We start from the raw sequence: 14445 nt of genomic DNA, 5'->3' as shown, positions 1-14445 counted from the left end.
CCTTCGTCATCCATTCTCTTTTCCCCTTATTTTTCTGCTTTTTATAGACTAAAGAAGATCAAGGGAGCAATGTTTAGGGAGACTCATGGGTAAGATAGTTGGAGATTTGGGGGAAAGGAAAGAGGAAGATACAGAGGCTATGGCTATGCAAACAAGAGTAAGGAGGAGGAGCCAGAAGAAAAGGGAAGAAAGGGCAGAGAGAGAGAGAGAGAGAGAGAGAGGATGTGAAAATATGTTTGTGAGTTGGGGATCGGAACTAAATTTGGAATTGAACATGCAGCTACGATTATTTAAGGAAGCATGGCCAACAACCAGAACTAACAGGATAGCACTTCAGTCACATGTTTCACAAATTGTCGACTAAGGTAGCCGCCAACCATGGAGTCAAGTTCATGGAGGACACTGTTGAAATAATTCACTCCGAGACTTGGTTTATTGCAACGCCGTGGGGCTTTGTTTGTGCATTTGGCCGAAGAGGAGGGAACAGTATCCCTGAATCCAACAGCAAGCATGCACACACAGACACAAAGAGGATGGTGAGAGAGAGAGAGAGAGAAAGAGAGGAGAGAGGGGGGTAAAGGAGGGAATAGTTTCTGCATAGTTTAGGAGGCAGGAGGGGGATTACTGCGCATTACATAACATCACACTGGTAGTTCAGGGCCGCAGTTTCAGAAGTCTATCTAGATATCAGTGAAGAAATGTTCTTTTACAATATTATTGGACGAGTTATTTTGATGTGGAATTTGACCAAATTCTGACCACACCGTTTTGGATTTCACGTTAAATAAAGGCCTATAACCAAGACGAACACAACATCGCTTTGGGGATTAACATAATGGAAAATATGAGGAATAAACTACTATTCTTTTTGGGTTCTAAAATCCCTAAAAGTTGAACTTTTAGTGCAGCCTGCTCCCTGTATTGTTCTGCAACAAATGTACAGTCTGCAGTGCTGGAGGGACAAACACAGACAAACACACACACACACACACACACACACACACATGGATACACACACAGGGCCTCACTCTAAATCTCTGTCTGATCCCTCTGAGAGAGTTTATTTTGTTAGACAGCGTGAGCTTGAGAAAAAAAAGAAGCACTGACCTGGACCAGTTTAGACCAGTTGGGCTGAAGTGTTGTGCTTTCATGTCATTGTCTCAGGCTCACAGCAACGGTCGGTACTAAAGCGTTCAAAAGAGAAATCTATAGAGCAATGTTGCATTGATATTCAGTGAATCATTAACGGAGAAATTTGCTTGTTGAAACAAGCTCGTTCCATTGATATCATTGTACAGTTGGTGTACATTGTAACAATCACACACACACCATGCCTTGCTTTTACATTTGAATAACTTTTCTACCTCCAGTCTCTCCGTCGGTCTTCCTCTCTGATATGTTGTTCTTTTCTTTGTGTGGCCTAGTTTCCGCTCACAGACAAAGGGCAGACTGTTTATGGTGGAAATCCCCCCTCTGGTACACTTTACTGGCATTATTTAAAGAGCTAATATAAACCAAGCTGACACTAATCAGCTCATGACATTTGTAGATTCCCCGGAGACATGTGTCTAAAAGTATGAATAAAAGAGGGAATCAGCATGCTAAGATAAACCGAACAAATAACACTATTTGTTGTCTTGTATCAGCATATCTTAATGATTTCTCCCAGTCCAAATTCATCTTCTCATTCACAGACTCCCCCCCATTCCCTTGTCCTTTACACTGGCCTGTCACAGCGTTTCCTCCCCCCCCCCCCCTCACAGCTCTTTCAGTCAGCAGGAAACAATGGCTGCGCGTTATGTAAGAACACGCCTCGATGCGAGGCGCATGCTAAGCAGCTCAACGGTCTGATCGACTCTTTCTCCTGCGTAACCCGTGCCAGCAGAGTGGCGCAGCGGAAGCGTGCTGGGCCCATAACCCAGAGGTCGATGGATCGAAACCATCCTCTGCTATTTTGATAATAATTTACCGTCATTCTTGCACCAAAAGCTGTCTGCACATTGGAATACATATACCCCGATATCACCTTTTATCATGGGTGGGAACACTTTTGGGTTCAGGGGCAACAATTAGTTTTTTATTTTATTCGACAGACTGTATCCGACAGGCTGGATGGTGTTTCTGTGAACTAATATAAATGACAAGTCAAAAAAAAAGTTAATATCAGATAATTTCAATGGAAACAGTGTTGTTGGTCTCCCTTTTTTTTTTTTTATGTTTTACTTCTCCTTGAAGATTGACCAGTTAAACTTGCAACTCCTGCGGCGCTGTTTCATAGCAGTGTAACATGTGGGGACATGTGGCACCAGCTGAAAGGACGTGTCCATGTTTTCGATGTCACAGAACCGACAGCATAATTCTCCGTGCAGCTCGTCCAGCGGTTTGCTGTATTTCTCCACATGTCGAGGGTCGCACATGGTCGCTTATTCACCACTGCGTTGTTACGTTGCAAGTCCTGCATTCAGAATGTGACTTGCTGAACAAACACAAACATAGTAGCACATTTGTGTTTTTGTAATAATTTTTTTTGAAACACACAATTAATCCACTTTTACAAACGTATTTTTTACGGGAGGATCCAGGAACCCACAAAACAAAGTAACGAGCGACATTCCGGGTTTCACAGTGGAGATCGGGTAACGGAGGCCGGAGAAAACAACGCCAGGAAACGGCATCGAGACATGACGGCATTTAGGCGCGGCTTCCACTGAAACGGAACAGCCCAGCATCAATTGCCCAAACGGCCCATTCTCGGGAAATGATGGATGATTTTATTCAAGGTCAGATTCCAACGGGACATGGATGATTTTAGATTTTTTCTGTCCAAAAAATGGTGCCGGATCGACCGCCGGATCGAAGAAATATTTGTTCAACTCCGCTGGTGCGGATTTTCCGCTATGCTGTTAAGAGTTCCTGTAGCTCTTTGCTGGAGGCACATTTATGGTGACACCATGAACATCTCAAGAATCTCAAGCTTCTTCTTTCTCGTCACCGGGATGGTGAATCTGTATCTCATCAAGACTCATTCCTACCCGGAGCCCAGCCTACCTCGGGTCTACAGCACAGCCGCTATGTACACACGACACCGGGGAGAAGCAAGGTCAGCACCGTACCATGTGGTCGTACCTACGCGCACAAGTCAAACCGCGCCACTGGACGACCTACTGCATGTTTGTAGTGGCAAACCAAAAATAAATGCGTAAAGTCATGCTTCAGCAACATTAATACGGGTGCTACCAGAGCTGGGGACTTTAACTTTAACCCATCATTACGTGATTCAAGAGAGAGCCCTCTCTCTCCTCCTGCTATCGCCTCGAGAAGAGCCGAGGCTTTCTCTCTCTCTCTGCGTTAGGAGAACAGAATCAGGAAGTCTGCGTGACGAGGAAACGTATCGGGGTGGCGGATGATCCGGTGGCGAAATACAGGATCGCTGTGCGGTCGGGCCGAAGAACAGAGAGCCTCTGCAGCAGTGGAACGGACATGATCAATCCAGGGTGTAGACGTCAGCAGATTCTTAACGAGAGGTGGCCTGGTACCAATATCCGAAGGATTAGGTCTTCCGGTAAGCCTCCGGTCTTATATATATAACTCCCGTGAAGCCCCGCAACATGGACGTGTCTACGTGAAGCTGTGTCTCGCCCTTGAGGCACTATAACTCCGGTCCCAAAAGGAGGAGCCAGCTGGAGATCAAAAAGGAGGTGAGGTAGACAGGCGCCAGGTGAGAGGGCAGGGAGATGGAGCAGCGGAAACATGGCCCCTATGAAGGGTGACACTATGGCAGGCCCCATCGGACGCAGACCAACTCATAATATGCACCCGCAGCGCCGGTGTTTGTGGCACTGAATGCGCTAGGGCCAACAACAACAAACAGTACGGTAGCGAGCTGAGCTAACAACATCATAGCGTAGCTGACACACACTTCACTGGGCAGAGAGACACACAGGAGATCTACACTGAAGTGTGTGTGACACTCTGGTGAGGGAAACCATGAAAGCGAGTACTCTGTGGCTGTGCTAACCGAGGACGCTGACCCTCACCTAAAAGCCTAGCTCTAGTGAACCTCCCTGGGTCCGTCCTCTCATCTGAGTCCCCTGTGTCCCCCGCCTCCCTCATCCATCCTGGCCATCAATGTCTTCTCCTGTCCCCCCTATGTGTCCTGTGCCCAAGAATGCTTCTCCAGCCGACCAATGACCTCACCTCGGTGGTCATGAAATGCTGATAAACCTGATCTTCTCCGCTCTTCCTCCTTCCTCCATGGACCCTGGGCCCCAGTTTTGATACCGCCTCAGATCTGCTGCGATGCACACTCTCTCCCAGATCCCACCACACTCCCATCTGGAGACTGTTGTTCACTGATTATAGTTCATATTTCAACACCATAGTCTTTCAGAGCTTCAGGCCCTCCAGACTGGTCTGACCTGGATCCAGCTGGTGCTTGACCTGGACCTCCTGGACTCCTGACCCCCAGTGGACAGGTGGGCAGGGCCACGTGGCAGCTGGTCCTCTCACCAGATCCCCTGAACACCTCCCCCTCTCAGCCCATCCCCCATCCTCACCGTGACTGTGTACCCTACTGACTGTGTAGCACCAGCACCAACCACCACTATATCGCTCATGGAGTGGTGGTTCATGGCAACACTGATATCCCGACAACGGATGACAGGGCGTGAACGGAGGAAAGGATGCCTGACTGTCAAGGTTGATCTGTCACTCTGGTGCCAGGACAACAGCCTCAAACTAAGGAGCTGATTGTGGACTAGGAGGGAGGACTTTAGGAGGACACAACAGAGGACGTACTCACCACTGGGGCGCTGGAGGGACTGGGGCAATACCAAGATGGTATTGGATGATACCACATCTGACAGGATCAACAATGGAACTGACATGGAGACAGAAAGGCAAGCAAGGCAAGGAAAAGGCTTCAACCCCCTGAGGCAATTTAGAAATTAAATTTTCCCAGGATCCTTCATCCTTCTCTACTCTGGAGCTGCGCCTGACCTCCTGACAGGCATCAAGCGGTTTGCAACTGCCACCAGGGACAGAAGGTGAACTCTTCAGAAAAGCAGTCGGCTGAGCGCACTATTGAAATCCAACCTCCTCCCACCTGCAGGACTTGACTTGTACACCAGGCAGAGCCAGAAGCAGAGCCAGCAGGATCAGATGCCCCAACAACCACAACAACACAGCTGTTGCGCCTGCTCAGGCAGGCGTAGTCACGATCGCTGCAAGAAAGAGAAGGACAGAAGACGGAGTTTCTTTTCTCAGGCCTCAGATTGACAAGTTGTGAACTACCCCCCCCCACACACACCCACACAATTGCACACACACACACACACACACACACACACACATACTGTAAATATTGTGTGTTTTGTAAATAGTGTAGTGTACTTGTTGCCCTTGCACATTCCTGCTGATTTGCACTTTCATTTTTCACCACACCCTGTGTGTGTATGTGACAAATAAAACATCTTGAATCTTGAATCTTGTAAATCAAAGTACAACATTATTGAGTTATTGATTCGAATAAATTAAGGTGAGGTAAATTATCCAAACGTGTAGTGGAAAAAACAACAATATTTCCCCTTTGGAATATAGTGGAGTAATGTACGAGTACTTCAGTATTGTACTTTAATACACCAGTACAAGTGATACATAAACACTCAGCTGTAGCCTAAACACACATGAAACACAACCAGTGTTGAATCAGCAACTGAGCTTGTCAGTTTTTTTTGACAGTCAAAGCCAAACTAACCGTTTAGGTTATCTCAGATTAAACATTTACATTATTTGTGTGTTACACGTATTCCGTTCAATTTAACAGGTAATTACTGGAAAAGGAAAGCAGCCCAGTGACCTTTGAGCCCCAGCTGTTGATTATAAACTTTCACTAGGGCTATAAATCTCGCTCAAGGCCTCGAGGAGGATTTGTCGACATCATATAAAACACGGATAAGAGTATCTTCTGAATAGTTTAATCATTTCCTCTGGACTTATTGTTCCTGGAAAAAAAGTTAATGAAATATCGTAAAATATAAATAGTAGAATGTCCTCTGATCTCAAAACGACTGTGTAATAGGAGGAAAGGGCTGGGAAATAAATAACAGCGTGGGAAAGGTTTGTTGAATGCACAGCTGGATGTTCCTCAGCTTATAGTGATGCCCTTGCTCTCTTTGTTGTATTGTCTCAAACAGGGGAAGGCCGAGACCTGTTTTATGTCCGTTTCTGAATTTAGTAATCTTTGACACAGACTTTTAGACTTACATCAGAAAGTACATCATCAAACAAAACTCATACCAAATATGTTTTAATGACTTTTGTTTGATATACCCAGGGTCATATCATTTATCCAGTAAAGTCCACTTTACATATGTGTATGTATATGACTCTTTAGTGCCCCCTGCAGTATTTCAATGGTTCTTACATTGATTATAAAAGTGGGACGAAGACAACGCTGATGATGGCACATTAGAGAACATTTATCACATGTTTATTTCTTAGATAATTTTTCTACCATCGTTCTTATGCCACAGACATTCAGGAGGTAATTCCTAGTTTTAAATTAATTATTTGTACTTGAGAAAATGTGGTAAAATTTCAAGTGGCATTTTACCACACGAAATTTATTTTTGCATGTTTTAAATATTTTTAAATACATACAAACAATGGACTGATACATCGAAAGTGAATGATATGATGAGATATAAAGGGAGAAAATATGTTTCAATTGGACGCAAATGTAAGGAAGTTGAACGTCACAAAACGTAACGACGCATGCGTAAACGTCAGCAACCCGGAAGTGCGTGGAGAGGAGGGACCGAAGAATCACAACAGAGCCGCTCAGTTGTGTTCTGTGCCACCGAAACACGCTGTTTTTTTTTTATTTCTTTCCCCTCTGCCAGCTTGAACGGACATGTCACGAAAACCCAAAGATGAATACTACCGTTTCTTTGCCGTCACCGACCCACGCACGCACGAGAAGGGATACACCGAGTACAAAGTGACAGCAAGGGTTCGTTTCCACTCTTTATCTCTCTTTTAGCTCACGTCACAATGCCAGGTAGAGACACCACAACCAGCTCACCTGTTGAGCTGCTCTTCTTGTTGTCCACACGAGGTGGTTCGTGCGTCGTGTTCTTTGAACAGAAGAAGGAGCCCTTTTGTTGTTATTCTCTAATAACGCAATGAAGTCCCTTCAGTAACAGACAGACACACAACGAGCCTTTTATTTGGGCCAGTGGTGCACAGTGAGCTCTGGAGTGGAGCGGAGCGAACTTGCGATTCGCTTCATGTGTTCCCCTCATGACCACACTAATGCCCTGTGGTCTGCACAGGCATGCACACACAATCAATATGAAGCTCACATCCACAGACCTATTTATACACGCACCTCCTGACACAGAATGCACTGACCCGTGACTTGTTGACAATGTGTGAGATCAAATATTGGACTTGTAAGTTCAACAGACGATGACCAAGCCGGTGGCCGTCTCCCCTTTGTGGTTTTGCAGTTTGTGTCCAAGCGTCATCCGGAAGACGTGAAGGAGGTGGTCGCGTGGAGGAGGTTCTCCGAGCTGAAGAAGCTCCACGGGGAGTTGGCCTACACTCACAGGAACCTGTTCCGAAGACAGGAGGAGTTTCCGTCTTTTCCCCGTGCACAGCTGTTTGGTAAGGGGCGAGGATGCCGACCCACTGTGGTTGGCTACAGGGGCTAGATACAGTACAATAACTCAGGATACTACACTACAGAGGTTTTCACACTGTCAGAGATAATAAGTCAACTGCATCCATCCATTTTCATCCGCTATCCTATCCATGAAAATCACCAACAGGACCGCTGATGGAGGGCAGCCCTGGTGGGAACGTGTCTGACTTAATGCCAGCGGTACGAACCCAGTTCCTGCTGCGGTTGCACAGAGACCGGATAGCCCGTTGCACCCCATACTCTCGCAGCACCTCCCACAACATAATTCAACTCGACTGTCTTATTTCTTCATTTTTTTATAGGTTGCATTTGGAGCTTTTCTAAGCAAGTTGTTTAGTGTTCTTTAGTCATTTCAGCTGAGGACTTACTTTGGCAGGTTTTTAGCTCTTGGGACATTTCCCCTCAACCTATTACCTCACTTTTTGGCGTTTACCGATTCACAACTGCAAAGACAGCAAAACCGTTGAGTCGAATGCCGAGGGGCAGTCGCCATTTGATGTGATTTTCAAGCTGCTGGGTGAAAGCGTGAGGGCAAACTGGTTCTAGGCAAATTTGCACTTGATGGTGTATTTCCTCAACAACAGTGTGAACCACAGCCTGACTAATGGTAAACAATTTGAAAAAACACATCTAACAGCCTCCCCGAAAACCTACAGTTCATCTTGCATCTGTTGCGTTTTCCATGCGACTTAAAGTCCCGTCATTCTCATCCACATTGTCGTTCTTACATTTTCCAGGCAGGTTCGATGAGGCCGTGATTGAAGAGAGGAGGAATGCCACCGAGGCCATGTTTCTGTTTACTACCACCATACCTGCACTCTACAACAGTCCACAGCTCAAGGACTTCTTCAGAGTAAGACTCACGCGCATGTGGAAAGTAAAACAGATATTAAGTAGCAGACAAAACATATGACCAGGCCAAAATCCCCAGTGTTTTCCTCCCTCCCTTTTCTCAGGGTGGCGAAGTCACAAGGCCTCTGGAGGCCACTCCTCTGTCCTCTGCCGGGCCTCTGCCTCCCCCTCTCATCCCCCTCCCAAAGCGGAGGGACTCGGACTGTGAACCAGCAGAGGAGGAGGAGGAGGGAAGGGAGGCTCCCACCTTACCCCAGGACCTGGGCATCAACCTGGGCTTAGAAGTGGGAGAACCGGAGGTGGCGGCCGAGGCTTACAGCGAGACGGGAGGCTCTCCGAGAGAAGAGCCAGAAGAAGAGGAGATTAGCGACACAGAGCTGGATGACAGAGGTACGGAGGAGACAAATAAATAAACAGCCCGCATTCAATGGTGTCTACCTTTCTTTCCTAATTAAACTTGTTATTAACTTTTTGTCCATGTTTCCAACTCCAGTTCCATCTCCTGACCAATGCCCAGCCAGCAACCACCAATCACGGGAGTCCCAGGAAGAATTTGATTTGCTGTTTGACTCAATGGCAGAAGAGAAAGTCTCATCCCCAAAAGAGGAAGGTCCACCTCCTCTGACTGATAATGACTTGGCTGTCTTTGATCCCTGCTATAAGCAAGGTGAAAACACATGTGAATGGATACGCATAAAACAATCCCACTGCTCTAAATACAGCCTGATGTTTCAGTCTTCGGTGGTTTTGTCTGGGCAGATTCTACGACTTTTCCTTTTAATTTCTTTTTAATTCGTTGATACTGTCCCACAATTTATTAACAGGCCGTCCTGCCAGAGTACCTGGAAGAGTCTAAATGGGATAAGCAAAATGTAAAATTGCTTCCTGATGCAACTTCCTCTTGTCCTGATCTGGTTCCAGTTGGTGAAAATAGGTTGATATGGGCTGTGTGGTATAAATATTATTACTACAAGCCTAAAAACTCTCTGATAGCTCGTCTGCTGCTCTCAGATACAGATCGAGTCTTGTAAAGCAGTTCAAAACACCGTTTTGGTTCTGCCGTTGTAATTGTTCTCATTTCTATACTAGTCAATAACTGTACAGAAAGTTATTAGCTCCCTTTCTCTCTATTTCAGATAAATCCAATTCCTCCAGCGACCACTCCGAGTTGTTCTCACTGCCGCCGACCAGTCTGGACGGAGTGGACGTGGGTTACTTAAACCAGGCGGCCACTGAGCTAACGGCTGCCATGGCGAGGGAGAAGGAGGGAGAGTTCAGTTCTGCCATTCGTGGCTACAGGACGGCGGTGGACATCCTGATCACCGGCGTGCAGGGTGAGGAGAGAGGGCGGTGCTCAAGGCTTCAGGTCAAAGACACACTTGCTCACAGAAAGGAAACAAGTTGAAGTGTGCATGGGCGATATGACACTTTCAGTGTTTTTCTACAATCTTTCACGGGATTCCAACTCTCCCATTTCGATACGGTGCTTTACTTTAAGCCCTCTGTCATGCCTATTCCTGAAAATTGCGTGACAACGCTCCATGCGCAAATAAGCAAATGACATAGTGCGTTTAACTGTTAAAGCTTAATTACCGTATTTATTCTGTACACAGCTGAGACCCCCGCCACACACACACACACACACACACACAAAGGCTCGCAGGCAAATAGACGCTGCTCAGCAGAGCATGTGCAGCAGATGACCTCATCGTAAAACCAACACTGCTATTCTGTCCGAGTATTTACTGTCCTGCTTTAGCTCGGCCATAAATCTATATCTTGTCACAAATAGATAACTTATTCGTCATTAGAGCAGCACAGCGCCCATGGGGTAGCGTGGCCGAGCGGTCTAAGGCGCTGGATTAAGGCTCCAGTCTCCTCGGAGGCGTGGGTTCGAATCCCACCGCTGCCAGGAATGTTTTTCAGCTCCCGTGTGATTTCTGAGGAGCTGCTTCTAAACTAAAGCTGAAGGGTTTATGCTGGTTCTGCTAAAGTGCAACATTTAATGTTTACACATCTTATTAAAAGCTCCATGTAGGTCATGGTATTTATTTAGTGGCATGTCAAAGGCTGGCTGTAGAGGTTATATTCTGAGGTTATGGAAACGAGGCGTCGAATTCCACCGCTGCTCAGCATTGACCTTATGCTACTGTGTCTCACACACACACACAAAAAGACACAAACGCAAAGAATCATGTGCAGTTTATAAATGTAGAACTGTATCTCCAGCCCCAGATTATCAAGTTATTTGCCTTTTTACTTTTATAGAATAAAAAATAGATATATTGTTTATTTTATAGTTGAAGATCCATTTTAGATCAAAAGATGAGAAGGACATTGTACATCAGCAGCGCTACTAACATGTGACACCTAACTACCTTAATAATCCAACAATAATATAATATTATTATTAGATTTGATACTCATGAGTCATAATTAAATACAAAGGGACTTTCTTTTGTCAATAACGTATTTGAGAAATCGATCTATATCGATATGAGCTTCACAGCGAACATAAGTGTGTGTGTACTGTGACACCATGTGACAGCCCTCTAATGGGTCATCTATGGCTACTTTGTGCCTTCCAGTGCCCCAGATCTATTTTCAGCCAGTGGAAACATTGACCCACCTTCCACCATTAGTTGTATGACAGCAAATTTGGCAATGCAATGAGGTAGTGGGATTAAGGCTCCAATCCCTTCGGGGGCGTTGGTTCAAATCCCACCGCTGCCCAGCAACCTATTCAGTGCAAATATCTACGATGGGTTGGTTGCTTTGTTTATTTTAGCACTGACCTTTAAATTGTTCGATAACCACAAGTATTTTTGAAGCATCAGGCTTCGGGAAGTTTTTGACATATTCATTGCTTTTTCCTTCCTTCTCTACCTTCTCATCTCTTTTCTTGGTCTTCTTTACACTTCAGCAGCACCGGCCGGGACACTAATGCCATGACCTGACAATAATAATGAAAAGAACCACTTGTATCTCCCTGTCTATGTGTCTGTCTGTCCAGGAGACCAAGATCCGATGCGCAGGGAATCCGTGATGAGGAGGACGGCCCAGTATTTGAAGCACACGGAGATGCTGGTCGACATGCACTCCTCACCCACACACACTCACACGCCTACGCACACACAGGACCCGTAGACGCACATGTTTATATGCATTGTTCACACAGACAGCTCAAAGACAAAGAAGCTCAGGGTTGTGACACACACACACACACTCCTACTTTAGCGGCCTTTGCGTAGTGCAACTGTAAACTTTAATGGATCCTTCATCTTTTTCTCTTGTTTGATTCTTACCCTCCTTTTGATAATGTTTTCTTGTTAAATACCATTTGCACTTTGCACAAACAATGTTCTGATTAATAAATGAGATTTTAATTTAAATCTGTGTTATATCCATTTTCTTGGGAGGGGGTAATTCGCTGCAAGATTTTGGGATTGCATAATCGGATAAGTGTCTCACGGCGAGGATTTCTGAGTAGTTCTAACCACGTCAAAAAGTCCAGATAACTCAATCAACAACTGATTTATTTTACGGTGAACGATGCTTCATAAGAAAGGAATTGCAGATACATTTCAGTACATATCCAGCACACAATGAGGATGTATTCTCTCATTTTGTGTGAGTAGTATATTATATTCTTTTATCATTTCATAGCAATATGTCCAACACTATTACAGAGTTGCAGGTTTGAAGGCTTGCAGTAGCAAGGCAGGGCCTCCGAGGGGCGCCGTTGGATATTTCATCCCATCAAGTACACTCCAGTGCCGGACTCCTCTCTCCCTCTGTTCTCCAACCCATGGAGCAGCTAAATCTCACATTTGATTTTCTCATCTGAGCAATTTTCGACAGCAAAGCAGCTGTTAAGCTTAAGCACTCACTAAAAATAAGCTGCCGGACTGGTGAGCTGGCTCGGACTTGCTCTGTGGGTGAACTCTCATCAGCGACGGATATCAGCTGCAACTAATTGTGTTTTTTAAATTATGTTCATGATGTTACACAACACAGAGTGCGCTGAACGAAAGCCCTCCAGGGCTGTGAAGTGGACGCGTTGAAGAGGCGATGCACATACTGCTCATAACTCTCTTTGTCAGGAAAAGAGCCTCACAAACATCTGCAGCTACACCGTTGTGTGTGGTTAGTTGTGTGTGTTATTTATTGTTTCCCTCAAATCCCTGCCACTACACATGTCCTCCCTCCATGCCCAATGCTGGACCTCATGAATAGTTCAAAGAGAACTATACTTTAGACTATCGAAGCAAAAGAGCAGAGGGGTTGGTTGAGAGGAAGTGGGAAGCAAAAGAGAGGGAAAGCGGAAAGAGATCAGTGCCATGCAGCAGAATCCCTTCTCTGGAGAGGAGAGAGGGATGGAGGGAGGACAGGAAGGACAAACAGATGGAGAGGCGCCGGGAAAAAAAAAGGGGAGGCCGGGCGTGAGGAAAAGGCGACCCTTTCTCTCACCAGATGAGAAAAAGAGGAGTTGCGGCAAGCGAGGGATGAAAGAGAGGATGGAGGAGAGGGAAAAAAAGACGGGACGTGATTAGAGGATAAGCAGGAGATCATCCCTCCATTGTGAAAGGGGATGGACAAACTGACCCTCCCTCTTCCTCTATTTTCATCCTCCCTCTTTTTGTTGCATGCTTTGTTTTGAGCATTGTGGGGAGCTTGAAGAGGATGGAGGGATGGCAGAGAAAAGAGAGCGATAACATTGCTCCATCCTGTTATATATCCCTCTTTTTCCTCTCATCTCTCCCCCTCTCCACCTTTCTGTCCATCTCTCCCGCTTTCTAGTGCTGCACCTGTGAAATGCAGAGGATGTGAGATAGAGAGGAAGATGGAGAGACAAAGAGATGGAGGGAGGGATGAAATCAGGGGGCGGGGGTGGGGGGGGGGGGTAGAGCCTCGCAACATTAGCATGCTGAGAGTGTCAGCACTCTCTTCTTTTTTCTCTCCCTCCATCCCTCTTTCCATCCCTCCCTCTGTCTCTTTCTCCTCACTGGTCACTGCAATTATACCATCAAAACACTCCAGCCTGAGAGCATAATAGCTTGTGTGTGTGTGTGTGTGTGCGTGTGTGTGTGTGTGTGAGAGCGAGTAAAATGTGTGTGTTGTCATGAGAGATCAAAAGGAAGAGGTGTGTGTGTATGTGTGTATATGTGTGCATAATTTAGTGCCTTGCATGGTGCATTACATGTGCATGTATGACATGAAGGGCAGCTGTTGGTGTGTGTATGCCAAAGACTGGTGTGTGTGTGTGTTGTAAGTATCTATTGAGTCCTATCAGCTGGAGAAACTGCCTCTCCAACCTCTGACCAAACACACTCTTAAAACGCATGCTAGGAGACCCACTTTACATACGTGTGTCGAGTTTCTATTTGCACACGCACAAAAACAAACGCACACAAACGTACACACATTCTCACACTCATGGATGCACACAGGCATACAGTCATGGCTTTGAGACACACACCGTTATGACCTACATGGTCATCATTAAGCTTAACAGCACACTCTGACACCTTTGGCTGTCCACACACACACACACACACACACACACTCACTCACACACACACACACACACACTCACACACACTCTCGCCCTGTTTTTGTTTTTGTTCCCTCAACTTCCTCTTTCCCTTTACCGTTCCGCCCCCTCTATCTCTTCCTTTCTCTCTCATTCTCTAACTATAAAACACACACACACACACACACACACACACACACACACACACACACACACACTAACACACACAATCCCCCCTCTATGAGCTTGTTATCCCTCTCTGTCCGTTCGTTTCTCTGTGTCACCTTGCCCTGAGCTATTTGAATACACTTCTGTCTCTCTCTCTCGCACTCCCATCTCCCTCACACACACACAC

The 14445-nt window shown here is 45.9% G+C and overlaps 1 protein-coding gene and 2 non-coding genes across 3 annotated transcripts; all 3 read left to right on the top strand.

Moving 5' to 3' along the window:
• Positions 1 to 1880: 1880 nt before the first annotated feature.
• On the top strand, positions 1881 to 1952 carry trnam-cau (transfer RNA methionine (anticodon CAU)). The gene has a single exon. It is a non-coding gene; the product is annotated as a tRNA-Met (tRNA).
• Positions 1953 to 6837: 4885 nt separating this feature from the next.
• Positions 6838 to 11949, top strand: snx15 (sorting nexin 15). The gene is made up of 7 exons (XM_056442675.1): positions 6838 to 7012; positions 7512 to 7668; positions 8443 to 8558; positions 8662 to 8947; positions 9051 to 9224; positions 9694 to 9891; positions 11571 to 11949. Exons 1-7 carry the CDS (start codon positions 6914 to 6916, stop codon positions 11702 to 11704), a joined length of 1164 nt encoding a protein of 387 aa, XP_056298650.1. The 5' UTR covers positions 6838 to 6913; the 3' UTR covers positions 11705 to 11949.
• trnal-aag (transfer RNA leucine (anticodon AAG)) lies at positions 10388 to 10469 on the top strand. Its single transcript has one exon. It is a non-coding gene; the product is annotated as a tRNA-Leu (tRNA).
• Positions 11950 to 14445: the final 2496 nt, after the last annotated feature.

This window comes from Pseudoliparis swirei, chromosome 21 (assembly GCF_029220125.1).
Source record: "Pseudoliparis swirei isolate HS2019 ecotype Mariana Trench chromosome 21, NWPU_hadal_v1, whole genome shotgun sequence".
NCBI classification, from domain to species: Eukaryota; Metazoa; Chordata; class Actinopteri; order Perciformes; family Liparidae; genus Pseudoliparis; species Pseudoliparis swirei.
Note: the sequence above shows the minus strand (reverse complement) of the source record. Positions and strands in the feature narration are given on the sequence as shown.